Source organism: Bombus pascuorum, chromosome 2 (assembly GCF_905332965.1).
Source record: "Bombus pascuorum chromosome 2, iyBomPasc1.1, whole genome shotgun sequence".
Classification (NCBI taxonomy): domain Eukaryota; kingdom Metazoa; phylum Arthropoda; class Insecta; order Hymenoptera; family Apidae; genus Bombus; species Bombus pascuorum.
The window spans coordinates 21,875,013-21,889,941 of record NC_083489.1 but is presented as its reverse complement, the minus strand read 5'-3'; the positions used below and the strand labels follow the sequence as shown (position 1 = coordinate 21,889,941).

General features: G+C 30.9%; 1 protein-coding gene across 2 annotated transcripts in view; it reads right to left on the bottom strand.

The window, feature by feature from the left end:
* LOC132904614 (uncharacterized) overlaps window positions 1-14,929 on the bottom strand; it is a 344,019-nt gene continuing 329,090 nt past the window's right edge. For both annotated transcript variants that reach the window (XM_060955275.1, XM_060955276.1), the window contains exons 4-7: window positions 8,254-8,435; window positions 3,940-4,138; window positions 2,188-2,294; window positions 1-404 (exon numbers count right to left, since the gene is read on the bottom strand). In XM_060955275.1, coding sequence (XP_060811258.1) covers window positions 279-404; window positions 2,188-2,294; window positions 3,940-4,138; window positions 8,254-8,435 — 614 coding nt within the window. In that variant the 3' untranslated portion in view covers window positions 1-278. The remainder of the gene's footprint in view (window positions 405-2,187; window positions 2,295-3,939; window positions 4,139-8,253; window positions 8,436-14,929) is intronic.

Sequence of the window (14,929 nt, the reverse complement as noted above, 5' to 3'; positions counted from 1 at the left end):
ATATTATTAATTAGCGTACACACAAGGTGATGTATGGTTTCTTGTAAATATGTACCGGCTGAATATCATCAGACGAAAAGTGCTATAAATACAGATATGTATATTTTTATAGAGACCATAGGTGTGAAATAAAACAGAATTTGCGGTAATCAGTCACCATGAATGGAGAAGTGAAAGTCTTGCTCAGGCTCGTTTCTGGTACACCCCCTTCACCAACGTCCACGCTAAGATCCTTTTTACAAGGTCATACGTGGCGAGCGGTGGAGGGGGTCTGGCCGCTATGCTTGGTCCACCTCGTGACAAACTTCCATATAGTCTGGATTATGCATTATATCCTTTATCATGTCCTTCAGGATCGGATAACGGGGAAAGATTGGATACACTTTTGAGCTATTGTATTCCTCCTGTGGGAGACAGAGCATTAGTATTATTAACATAAGGTAGGTCTTCATCATGGTCTATGACAAAATAGTGAGTAATTGTAAATTGGTAAATAAAAAAATTAAAGAACCCATGACAAAAACAATTTCTGTCCACGTTTGTTTTTCTCCATGACAGTGAAAGATTGTTCTAGCATCTTTAATTTCTATTCAATACAATTTAATTTTTTAAACAACATATTCATAATTATATAATAATATGTAAAATATACACAATTCCTGAGTGAGTGTATTTATAATCATATCGCAGAAAAACTATACCTATTTAATTAAATCATAAAGTCCTCGTGACAAAGGTTTTTATAGAACTGGTTAATTTTCATTTGATAGCAAGTGGAAGTATAGATTATTTTTTATAACATTAATTTCACCCTGTTGTGAGTTTGCGTTATTGTCCAAAAAGTAAAAAAATTTTACAAGTATTGTTTTTATTATCAACCCTCTTAATTGTATTGGATCTGTCATTTGCTTGGTAAGGAAAAATTCGATAATTTCTATTTGGAAAGAATTAATGAACATTGTGATTATATTTTTATATTTAGGATAACTATTAGATTATTATCAATGTTATCACATTGAATATTTTATTTTATGTTATAAAGTGAAAAGGCAAATAAAGAAGGCCTTTACCACTATGTGATAACTAAATTTATATAAGAAATTTATATAAGAAACCTTTTATATACTTCATAATAATATTGTGGATGTTTATGTATTTATAATTAGTGTAAATATATTCAAAATTGAACAAGGATAGGTACATGAGATTGCTAATGACCTTCGAAAGCAACATTAAAACGAAAAAAAACAAAAAGTAGATGTTTAATTGTATTTATAAATTATGATATAGTTGGATATAAATATGCAATTGTTTTATTTTAAAAAGTATGCTCCACATTTTTCCAGAAGCTTTAGACTAATAAGATGTAGATTAGAATTTGTTTCAAGCAATACGTTCGTCGGAACAGATCCCCAGGCTAAAAGGACACCTTAGACCTACACCTTAGACCTAAGCACCAGATTCAAATAGAATCAAATATATTATAAACACTTATTAATCATGTCGTAGTCATCATGTGGTAATTAACCACGTCAGATAAATTTACTTAAAATTCTCTAACGAGAATTGATTGTAAAATAAACGCAAATAAAAAAAAAAAAGAAAAGCAATACGTTAAGGAACTGTCTGTCTAAGAAAAGCAAAAAAATCTTGATCAATCAGTGTCAGGAACTATTATTTCTTTACGAACTTTATCAGGTTTGAAGTGAGCATTATGGATAATGATAAATCTACGTGGGCAGCGCAGCGCTAAGTTATTCTTACTTTACTCGTCTCGGTCGTACCATTTCTTCTTAAATGAAGTATCGGTATTGTGGGTACGGCATATAAAAATCTCTGGCCGGCGTTTTTGCATTTATAAGACAGCGTGAAGAAACGCTTTTGACTTTGAACAATAGTTCTGTTGACGCAAACAAATTTTCATAATTTTACGAACAGTCATTTCTTTTCTCTATTGAATAACTTCTTTTATAGTTACTCTGTTTGGATAACGAAGGACGAGGAAATAAAGTGGGATTTACATATAAGATATGTATATATGTGTATTTGCATGATAAAAACATAAGGAAGGTTCTCAAGCGAGCATGTTTTTCAGGAATTATTTACCAACTTATTCAGTTTCGATACATGTAAAAGAAAATGACATGTGAAACAAAGAATAATTTGGTTTACTTAGTTTATAAATACCTTTAAGTCTCGAATGAGATTTCTCAGCCCCGTGTACTTTTTCAATAATCTGTACAGGTCGTTAGTCATTTGAGTGTTCTCTGCTTCAATTTGAGCTGTTGTCATACCTATACATACAAATAAATATAATATATATGTATACAGAGGAATAAATCGATAGAGAACAACAACAACAATAAAACCTATTACGTTCAATGAAAAACGTATGTAACGTATATGTTATTTGATGCAATGTGTAATTGACTTAATTGGTAATTTATTTTAAAGTCATATTGGGTTTTATCTTTTTATGACACGTGTAATATTTTCTATAAGAAGTTGAATCTCAATGTTTTACACATTATATGACATTTCATTCCAGTTTTATTTATTTTCTTTCTATTTGCTTTATTCTACAAAAACGTCTATAAGACAGATAATTTTTAACACTAAAACTGTCTTAACAATTAAAATCACCAATTTGTAATTTTTCATAGTAATTTTTGTAGCACTATATGTATGTATATTATGCATTCATAAGGATGCATTTTAGGGAGCTCGTGTGATATTTTGTAAAACATGTAAATGAAAACTTGCATTTTCTTGAATTGTACATATATTTTCACACACCTTCCGTTTTGATCTCTTTGCTGCAAGTTTTGTATTTTAGACGTCGATAATTGTAGTGTTAATGGCTTTGAAAAATATGTCTTAATTAACCATAATTTGTAATAGGTTTATTTATGTTATATAGAAAGTAAGAAAAAGCAATATATGTATAGTTATATATGTATAGATCTTAGGTAAGAACAGCGAAGAACTTAATTGTTTTAAAACTGTTATTCATCTATTATACTTTCTTAAAATTTTATTTTAAAAACATATATTTAACAACAAAACTATGTTAGTAAATTATTGTATTATTACCAAGTTATCATGTTTGTCTTCAAATTGTAGTGTCAATTCTGATGAAATGGATGGTTGAAATGGTTTCAAGGGGGACATAATTTGACGTAATTTTGTAAGACTATGAAGGTCAAGTTCGTTTTTTGAAATGAAATCGTATATTCTTCATTACGTTAACCGATCCAGCTCGTAATTTTGCGTAAAAAAGAATAAATCTACTCATAACATAGGACCATTAATTGAGGAGATAGTTTAATTTCAATTCAAATTCAATTCAAAGTGACATAAGTGGAACCACTGCGATAACTTTTCAGATCATACTAAATGTATATCATCATATTATATGATCATACTTATTATATCATACGAAATGTATATGAAAGGTTTACAAATATTTCAAAAAGATAACTAATCACGAAAGAATTACGGAATGTATATGATTTCAATGATATCGTTAGATATATCATAACATAGTTCAATAAAAATGTTACGAATATAAGTTGTAGCTATTATTAGAGAATACTACGAAAATAAAAATAAAACTAAATAAAATATATTTCGTATGATATAGTATTATAAATTAAGAATATTATTATAAATTATAAATTAAAAATTATTATATTATAAATTATATTATAAATTTATAATAAATTATATTATAAATTATTATAAATTATTATATTATTTTTATAAATTAAGAATATTATTTTTATTATTAAAATAGATAGCTCCTCGAAAAGCAAACATATGTATGTTTAGCAATTGTATCTCTAATCTATTGATTTTCAACTTTATATTTAAACACCTTATACATTGGAACAATCCATATTTGGAAAATTGATCTGCTGTAATAGAATTTCAACTCACTTTCGAGTCTTTCAATGCGTTCTCTTTTGGTATCAGCTTCCTCGGCCAGACGGGCCGAAGTTTTCACACCCTCCCCGCTTTTGTGGGTCTTCTCCATAATGGAACATGCGCGTAGAACAAAGGCAGGCACTGTTTCCTGTTTTTCCTGTTTAGGTATATCCACCAGTGTCCAGTATTGAGTCTCCAACTTGATGACATCCTAGAAAGATAAAGTCACAGATGCCCTTGTATATTTAGAAATATAGATCATTTTTTTTTTTTTTTTTTTTTTTTATATATAGTTTATTTGGTTTTTACAATTTGTCCTGAAGGACATTTGGTAAAATGTTATATCTCATTGATAATAAAAAAAATAAAATAAAAATAAATATAGCATGTGGGTGACTACCCCCAGCGGGGTGCCAACTTCGTATTTTCTAAGTTATATCTTTTATGATATAGATCATTTTACATATTTTTGCACCAACTTGTTTACTGTGACATTTAAGCATTAACTAGTTAGATAGAAACATATTAGATTTTGTATTTTAAATGAATATTTTAATATTTTAATCTGAATTAAAATTACACGTAAAGTACTAGGAAAAGTTAGAAGCTAACTTCATTATTACAATATTTAGTAATTAATTAGTAGAATAAAAACATATTGAATCTTCTGTTTTTGAAAAATACTATATCTTGGTTTAAAAACATTTTAATATTTTAAACTTGGTCAAAACTATACATTAATATATATATACATTATTAAAATATATATTATTAAATATTATAAAATATATATTATTAAATATTATAAAATATATATTATTAAAATATATATATATACATTAACAAAAATATTTCTACATCAACTTCTTTATTCTAACATTTAAACTTTAACTAACCACATACAAATGTATTACAGAAGTTTTGTTTTTGAAGAATATTATACCTTAAATTTAAAAAATGTTCCAATATTTTCAGTTTGGTAGACCTACTCAACATTTTTTAATAAGTAACTTTTCCATAAAATTAAAAATTAGTAACCAAAAAATAATTTTAATTCGATGGATTTTAGTTACATAAATGGAAGTACATATAACATAAAATACATAATCGACAAGAAAAGCAGGGAAGTCTTTTAAGAGACTGTAAAGAGCAAATAAAATAAGTATGGAATACGTTCAAAATATATTTAAAAATAAAACGATAGGGCGAACAAAAGATTCTTAAAGAGGAAAGGGTGAGGGTGATAAAGGGAAAGAAGAAGGAAAAACAAGAAGAAATGGAAAGAGGGGGGGAAAGCAAATCCATGAGCGATTTCTGGAGGGGACGAAAGAAGGAAAAGGGAGAAGCAAAGGAATGAGGAACGGGTAAGGGAAACACAGGAAGATAAAAAAAGAAAAGTGGTAGGAAATGAAGAAACACTAAACAAAGACATAGAAGAGGAAGAAGCACGGAGATCTCTGAAATTGACGAAGAAGAATAAAGCAGCAGAAGAAGATGAACTTAAAGTTGAATTTTTAGGAAACCTACTCAGCAAATAGATGCCCAAATTGAGAGGACTTCTTAATGAAATGTGGATAAAAGAACAGCTAGCGAAAAACTAAGGAGAGGTAAGAATTTTTCCAATAATATACATATGAAGTAGGGAATGAGGAAATAGCTTGCAATTACAGAGGAGCCATCCTCCCGATCGTTGAGTATGAGTTAATGACGATTTTAAGTTATCAACAAAGATTTTGGGAGGAAGAATCAGAAGATGAAAAGATACTAAAGGAAAGTCAGGCAAGTTTTTGATAAAAGAGAAGTATGCGAGATCATACATTTGTCTTAAATGGCCTAATCGATAACAAATTAAAAAAAAAAGACAGAAAACTATATATTGCATTTAAAGATTTCAAGGTCTTCGATTTATCTGAGACAGGGAACTGATGTTCAAAATGAATTTATATAAGTAATTATATAATTAAGTAATTTATAATTAAATATAATTTATAATTATAAGTAATTAATAGATATAAATACTTGGACATTGATTATCAACGGGTAACACGTTCACTAAGCATTTAAGGATCACCGCATCGCAGCGAAATTCTGGAAAACCGCGAATACAGTAGGAAGCTTGTTGAGAAGAACAGAAATTGGAGGCTTGAAAAGAAAGTTGTACTTAATAGATACACCAGTACAGGGTTCATGTATAGAGTGGAAGTACGAGGTTGCAAGAGAAGGAAGAAGAGGAAATAGAAAGAGCACAGAGAAGATGCCTGAAAATAGTCCTAGGATCAAATACCAATATTCTAGGATACATGTGGAGGATGGAGTCTGACGTTAGGAGAATTAAGGTAGAAGCATGTAAAAGGGCAGCGAGTTATATCCTCGAGATATTACAGATGGGAGCAGGCAGATGAGCCATAATTCATCAAATTGCAGACCTCCGCAGAATAGAAAATGAAGCGTCATCAGTATAGAAAGGAGAAGTAATTGATGTAATGGAAAAAGTAGAAAATGAAACAACATAGAAGATGACGAGAAAGCAGGAAAGATTTGAAGAAGAAGAAAAAGAGCTTAAAAGAGGGTTAAAAATAAAAGAACAGGGAAGGATGAGTGGAGCAAACCTGACAAGTCAAGCTATTGTGATTGGTGCAAGATAGGAATGGAAATTGAAGAATATCTGGAAGACAGAATAGTAGAAGGGAAACATAAGAAGCGAGCCAAGAATAAAGTATGACAATGTGGAAAGAGCAGGGAAAAGGGCGTTTATGGAGAAAAAATGTAAGGTATACAGTTGCTTGGAAATCTTAAAGAATTTCTATTAAACTACAAAAAATTTCTAATAAATAGATAATATAAAATGCATAATGTCATATTGAAAAACAAAGTTTCCTGGAAAAATAAAAATAATCTTTCCTCGAAATTTTATCTACTAAATTCAAGAATTTTGGTTTAATTAAAGAAACATAATATGTCTTACATTTATATAGTTTTAATAAAATATCAAAAAGTATCATTTGTTTATCTACTGCAAATTGTATTTTTGTTAACATATTGATAGAAAGGAATATTTCTTTGGAAAGTATAGATAAACACTTTCAGTATTATAGTATTGCGTAAATTCTGAGAAAAGAAATACAAGGAAAAGAGTTCAGAATAAATTAGTGTCCAAAGTAATTGGCTGTTACAGAATATCCCATCTTTTCATCTACGTATATTGACACGTTATATGAAACGAATGAAAGCAAAGAAAACCATAGCTTCTATTCGGTTCGGAAAGGTTCGGAAAAGTTCGGAAAGAAAGCTATATATGTATGTATTGATTCAGACCAACTATTTCATTAGGATTCTTTCCTAATTTCACACATGGAAATCCTTCGAATGATTCATGTCTTTTTTATCTATAAGAATATTTATTAAAAGGTTTATCATTTCAAGTATTATTTATATTTAAAAATTATTTATCGTTGATGTTTTGATGATATTGTCTGTATATACATGTTTACATTATTTATACATTTATTTATTTATACATGTTTCAGATTATTAGGGCCGAAAGTGAATTTACATAATTAGTTGTTTAATAATACTCATGACGAATTGATTTTTAAAATAGTAATTTTATTGTTGGAAATTGAACCTGAAGTTTATATCTACGATTTTACACCTATCAACTCAGTTAACATATACCAATATTATTAACATTCGATTGTAACGTCACTAAACAAAAAGATGTACGGAAGGGAACACCATCAGTGGATTTTACTGGACAACTGTAGACAAAGATGTGCAACTGTGTTAGGAACGAAATTGCTTTTTGTCCGCTATATTTTCACGTACCTATATTCGTATACTACTCATATTAACGGAACCACGAAAATAATTTATTATCTCTCATAAATGTCTGGATTACATTTGTGGTATGTGCCTGTTATGAAACTAAAGATAATCCTATTAAAATGTAACGTGATCTAGATTACTAGACTTTAATAATACACTGGAAAAGTTTACTTACATTTTCTTTCATAGAAATCCTGTTTAGTCTAGTATTAATGAATAAAATCAATATTATCTAATATATGCCATTTAATAAAATTAATATTTTCTATTTAAATATTAACGCTACAACGATTTACTTCATATCAAAAATTGATAAAATATGGTTTTTATAATATAAATGAGTATAGAAGCATCGTTAATGTTAATTATACTGATATTTGAAATCTATTAAGTAATGTTTCACGTTGAAGAGTATGTTATAAATTATGTAAAATTTATGAATATGTTAGATATCTTTGAAGACTAATTTATTAATCTTTAAGAATACAATATTATAATTACCTTAATCATTAGTTTTAACAGGTTGTAACGTTGAAATACGTTACGAACTTGCTTGCTATCAGTATATTTGCACATGAGTTCAACAAGGGCACGTTTAGCGATCTCGTAGCTTCCGTCGAGGCGTATCCTTACGATTCTTAATCTTTCGTTTGTTTCGATCACCTCTTCTTTAGTTTGTCCACCTACATTAACAAATATAATAGAATATTTTTGCACATTACATACATTCTATATATTCTTAAACCTTCAAGTTTCTTATAAATGCATAAACATCCACAGTTTACTAATAATTCATAAGTAATTCTACCAGTGTGAACGAGGTTCCTTAATTTTAAAATGCTTTGGTAGGCTAGTTTAATTTAACATAATTTTGCAGATATCTTTTAATGTATCCTTATTATGTAAAATATAGGATACAAAATAAGATCAGGTTCCAAAAATTATATAACCTAATCTAAACTGCTGAGTATTTCTTATAAGTCGATTATGAATGTTTATGCAAATTCATATTCTTATGAATATAATTAAAGAAATGGAATCTAACTAGAAATCTGTATCATTTATTAGATATTACCATGGTATTGTATTTTAAATATCTTTTCATATATAAACACTCCCAGTCTATTTATCACTTATGATTCAATGGCGCCAATTGAGATTATACATTCCTATATATATGCATGTTTCATCAAGACATTAAGCCTTGCATTTTTTGAACTGTGGTCAAATATTCTTTTTCGTTAATTATTAATAATAAAAACATCTTGCTCTGATTTTTTGAGAAGACATAAGCATCAGAACTAGGATCATTCTTAAGAACAATATTTATCATTTTGTGAGATAATAATTTTCCCAAGACTATTTTGAATTTGGAAATTAATAATATTCTATAATTTTGTAATGAATAATTCTAAAAGTGATGATTAAACAGATACGAATATATATTTCATTTTTTTCTATAAAAATGTAAAGTCGGAAACAAAAATAAGTTAAGAGATAGTGGAAATAGTTATCAATCAAGTTTCGCTAAATGTGACTAGTTCACAAAAATGTAAATTATTAATTTCAATATTTATTAAACAATTTATGTATGACATACATATATCTATGAGGACATACATACAATAAATAAAGCTTAAATATACAATAACACTAGTACTAGTTTGGTTAAATTTCATTGATATTTACTTCCACACTTGTCCATTTATTTTTGATATATATATTTGATATTTTTTGATTAAATTAAAAAAATGTAGTAAGGGGAAATCTTATAAACTTTACTATTTCTAATTAACAATATTTTATTATCATATATACAATTTTTCAATCATCACTATTCATAATTTCACCATCATACATATTAGATCCTTTTTACCAAAATCTATACGTTTAATGAATTACAAATGTAGTAAAGGAGATCTAAAAAAATTTTACTATTTTTAATTAACAATATCTTATTGGTATACATAGATATATCAGAATTTGTTTTCTTAGAAAATATCATTCTTCAAGAATGAGAACGTATATTATTCTTATCACATACGTATTCTAAAAAAGTATACAAATCGTAGGTTTGACTTTAATGAAGTTATTCCGTAAAAAACAATATAAATAGTACTTCTGACACATCGTTATACCAACTGTGGATGTAAAAGTTCCTACTTTAATTCTATTCATGATCTAACAACCGGCCATTTGGCACACGGCCAATACCTTATTTCTAGCAGTTGATATGAACATTATTATCCCAATTCTCCGGCATTACTATACCGCAAACAAGTACAAGTTTTAGGAAATCGACATTTAAGATCGTACTTTAACGAGGTAACTTTCCCTCGGATTTTAAATTGTCTAGATATTAAAATTATTTGTTACTACTGGAAGGTTACACGCTTTTAGAAAATGTTAAGGCATTACACAGAATTAAATTTCAATTAATTTCTGGGATACGTAACTAACCAACATTATCGATATAATGCGTATAAATGGAAATTAAACATTCGCACAATAACGTAAGAACATCAAGAAAAGAAAAGTTAGAAGTAGTACATGTATTTAAAATTAATGTGTGTTAAGGTTATTCAGTGGATGGAATTAAAGAAATGCGTGGACAAACTGCAAGGTATTGAAAGTATATATATTGTGAATAATAAAGTACAAAATGTGAAATACAATGTAAACCAATCCAGATCCTCACGCTAGCAATATTACCCTGAGACTAAAAGAACCGCCGAAACCAACGTGGCACGTGTACCGCTTATGGTCTTTCCTCGACGCATTCTTTTGTCTACGCGCTATCGATGACCTTCGCGCTTGAGAAACCGAAGACCAGATGTAGTTTTCTCAGAAGTGACAATCACTTCAACAATGTGAAATCAAATATACGCAGAACGGTAATAAACAATAACTACTTTAATCCCTTGACAATGCAATAAAATGACAAGGAGTTCAGGAATAATGTAAGAATGATCGGTGTTCTACGTTTGTTTTTCTCACACGTCAATCGAAGACTGCCTTCCGTTCTTTTGTTGACATTCACACTCACATACATGTACACACACTCGCACCCGTTCAGGAATCAACCATCGGTCGCATCTCAGCATCGATATCGGTACGTCAAAGACGCTTTATATTTTTGCCGCAATTATATTCCATTTTTAAACTCGGCATTTTCTAACGGATTTTCGTCCTCGAATGTTACGCATCACCATCACTATTACAATTAAACGATTTCATCTAATCTTCGGCCATGTTGATTACCAAAAGTCGTTCACAATCACTCACATGAAGTATTTCATACAGATCACTACACTTAACTCTATTTATTCTATATGTCCTAAATATTTCTGTTTCAATTTGGAGCTTCGATCCAAACTGTATTTGTTCAGTAAATACTAGGTCACTTCTTTTGTGTTTACTCACTATCGAACATTTCCGATTGTACGTTTTCTTATTGTCTTCCTGCATTTTTAATAGATTTTGCTTTGCCATTACTCTCAGTTGATCACGACTTTTCTGAAACTCTTGGATCATCTTGCTCAATGAGCGTAATGATTTCGTTTACGTCGTATCCGCATACCGAGAATAACCTTGGAGAACGCCGTCGTACCTATACCGTGTTAGTAAATACTATTGCGATATCGTTGTACCTTATCAACATGTTTATACCATTGATCAAATATCATTTATAGATAAAGATTTGTAAGCACTGGTATTAGCATTTTTACAGTTCGCACCATTTGATCATTGTTTCTTGATGCTTCCGTGGCGATGAGTATATGCGCAATTCTTTTGTCGTTACAATAGTTTTGGACATTAACACGTTCGTCGCCCAGCGTGATTCGGCTAAGTTTCCTGCGGGGCCCAAATCCGACCGCCGGTACGCAGAACGTAAATAGAGCGACAAGCAGGAATTCATCGTTTATCGCCTTCGATTCATTATAAAGAGAAGATTATTTATTTCTGAAATGAAGAAAGCGATAAGCTATCCAGCTAGAGTATTCCGAGGGATCTCATGGCAGATATCTGAGATCTTTCATTTAGTCGAGAAGCATACTTGTGAGACGTACATCGATGATGTACATTATTTAGACAATAAAATAAATACGTTTTCATATAAGGAAAAATCATTTACTTTGAAATTGTCACACGCTCAAGAAGACAATCCGCTCAGTAACCAAGCTTAAAGCTTAAAGCAAGCTTAAAGACACCCTGTGTATAACGTGCATATGCGAGGCTATAAGAGTCTGTTACAACTTATAATTCAATTAAATTAGAATATCATCAATGTATTGGATTCTAGGTTTGGAATGGTTCTTCCAATTCGACCGCCATGAATTGGCCGGCAACGCTACCGTAAAATAAGAACAATTATTTTTTTTATAAAATAATATCAATTATTCATTCGTCTACCATTTTTATGATTAATTTGTTATTATTTTACGCAAGTGTCAAGAGCCGCCTTGTGATTGCAAATGCTGCTTGTAAATTGAAAAACCTGCACGAGACTGTTCACTGACCGGTCATTAAAACACGTTCGTCGCCCAGTGTGATTCGGCTAAGTTTCCTGCGGGGACCAAATCCGACCGCCGGTACGCAGAACGTAAATAGAGCGACAAGCAGGAATTCATCGTTTATCGCCTTCGACTCATTGTTTATCCCCTTCGATTCATTGTTCATCGCCTTCGATTCATTATAAAGAAAAGATTATTTATTTCTGAAATGAAGAAAGCGATAAGCTATCCAGCTAGAGTATTCCGAGGGATCTCATGGCAGATATCTGAGATCTTTCATTTAGTCGAGAAGCATACTTGTGAGACGTACATCAGTGATTTTTTCATCCTCAAAATGTTCAGTAAACAGCGTGAAAATATATTTGAAAGTGAAGAAAGTAGTGATGACGAAGTCTAACTATTTTTCGAAGTGCTCAAAATCACCCCAAATGTGTTTAGAATGTTTTAACGAATACTATACGATATAGGATAATGTAATATATTATGCAGAATATAAATTAATAAAAAGTATGGTATAATGTGTTTTTAATATTTTTATGTTGTATATCCTATATATATAATATCGTATATTTAATTAATTAACTCGAACAAGAAGAGCGTCGCCATCATTTGGTGACGGGGCCCCCACGGAAGTATACCCGTCGCATAGATATGTGCGACGTGGCGACGAGCGTGTTAAAAGAAGTAAACGCAGATCCTTTATCAGAAATAATCCGCTTGGCATTTCCAAAAGTCTTTTGTTGTCGGTACGACTATCAAGTTTCGGTTATCTCTCGCCTCCAACGTCATTTCCCATGAAATAAATTTCGTTCAGCTCCTTCTGAAGTATAGTTCTAATTGCACGTAATCACGTCTCCTCTAATTGTTTTCTTTTTATCATCGTTTGTAACCGATTCGCTATAACTAATACCGGTTATCTACTAAGTACATCTACGTGTTTAAATCATGATCCGATGTTCTGTACTATATTCAAATTCTTCAAGTGTTAATACCCAACGCGCTACTTTCGATAGAAGATCCCTTTTCGCTACAATTTTCTTGAACGCTTTATAGGCTGTGACAATTATAAATCTAATCCCTAACAAGTAATTTGCAATACACGTAATTTTTAACTGTATTAATTATTACTAGACCTTCTAATTCGTAAGAATGGTATTTCTTCATGTCAGTCGTTTTTGTTACAATAGTAATGGACTGGATGAAACCTATCCTCTGTAATTCTATAACCTGTCAGTAATAAGTGGCATCGGAAACTAACCTCTAATTCGTTTGATTAATTCACGATAATCAATACAAACTCTGTGCGATACACGTTTGTTTGCAACAATCACTACTGGATTCACATATTCACTTCGACTCGGTTGAATCACTTCTCTTCTCAACCATTCGTCTCACTGTTAGTTTAAAATATTCTTCTCCATTGGAGAAATCTATGTGATTTCAAATTCTCCGGCGTGATTGGCGATTCGTCGGCCAATACTGTTACAGATTTAGAATTCGTGTTTATCTCGTTCACTGGTGCGTATTTCTCCATCATGGTCTCTAATTTATCTTTATATTCACGCTGAACGTCTAGTTCGTCTCCGTTATTTTCTTCTTGCTCCTCCTCCCTCCCCTCGATGATTTTACTGGTGTCACTGTTTTTTTCCTGTAGTATTGGCGGTATTTTCTCTATTGTTATTAACTCACTCTGTCTCAGTATCACGTCAACACTTCCCAAAAAGTCTTGTCTTAATATCGTGTGTAGAATCGTGTCAGTCGGCACCACAAAAGTTCCAATTTGTATGCTTCAGGGTTTATCCTCATGTCCTCTTCGAAGGTGCCGATCACTTTCGTAATTGCGTTGCCAATTCCCTCAATGTTTCGTTGGTGCCTATCTTTTCTCATTAACGTTCCATTTCACTTTCAAATTTCACGTTCCAATTGGAACGCATTGTACCTCACCCGATTTCAATTTCGTGTGTATTTTTGTTTCTCTTTTTTCGTCTTCTCTTGTTTCGTGTGTATTGTCCTGAACAGCGCTCGGGCGGCAGTTCGCAATTTGTCCGAACTTACTGCATTTATAGCATTTCGTGCCTTTTCCTCGTTCAGAGCAGCTTTCGTCTTATAATCGCGCATGCCACAAATATTGCGTCATAACATTTTGTCTGCTTCATCGGGTTTTTCTTTTCTTACTATCCCTTTTGCTTCCAATTTTTCTTTCGCATACCCGTTGGTTTGTAATTTTTCTTTAATTCTTTCTTTCTTTAATTTATTTTATTCTTTAATTATATGTAAGATTGTAAATCTTGGGATAATTCAGGTGAAGTAATTAGATAAAATACAAAAATAAACAACAATTGATATCCGTCTATAACAATAAATAACAATAAATTACATAAACGAGAAATAACAAGTTCTGTACAATGTTCACCTAAAAATCGAGAATCGATTTTCAACGTCCTGAGCTACCGATCTTTCTCCGTCAGTCTTCAAAATTTTAAATAATTATTCTGTCATCTTGTCTGTCTCTGATGTTGCTCTCTCTCTGTCCGTTTGGGAAATGAGTGTCTCTCAAAAATGATTGTCCGTAAAACATAAGAGGGTCGTTCTGTCCGTGAAACAAAGAAAGTCGTGCTACCCTTAAAACAAAAAGAGTCCCTATCCCACGCGAACTCTAGGGA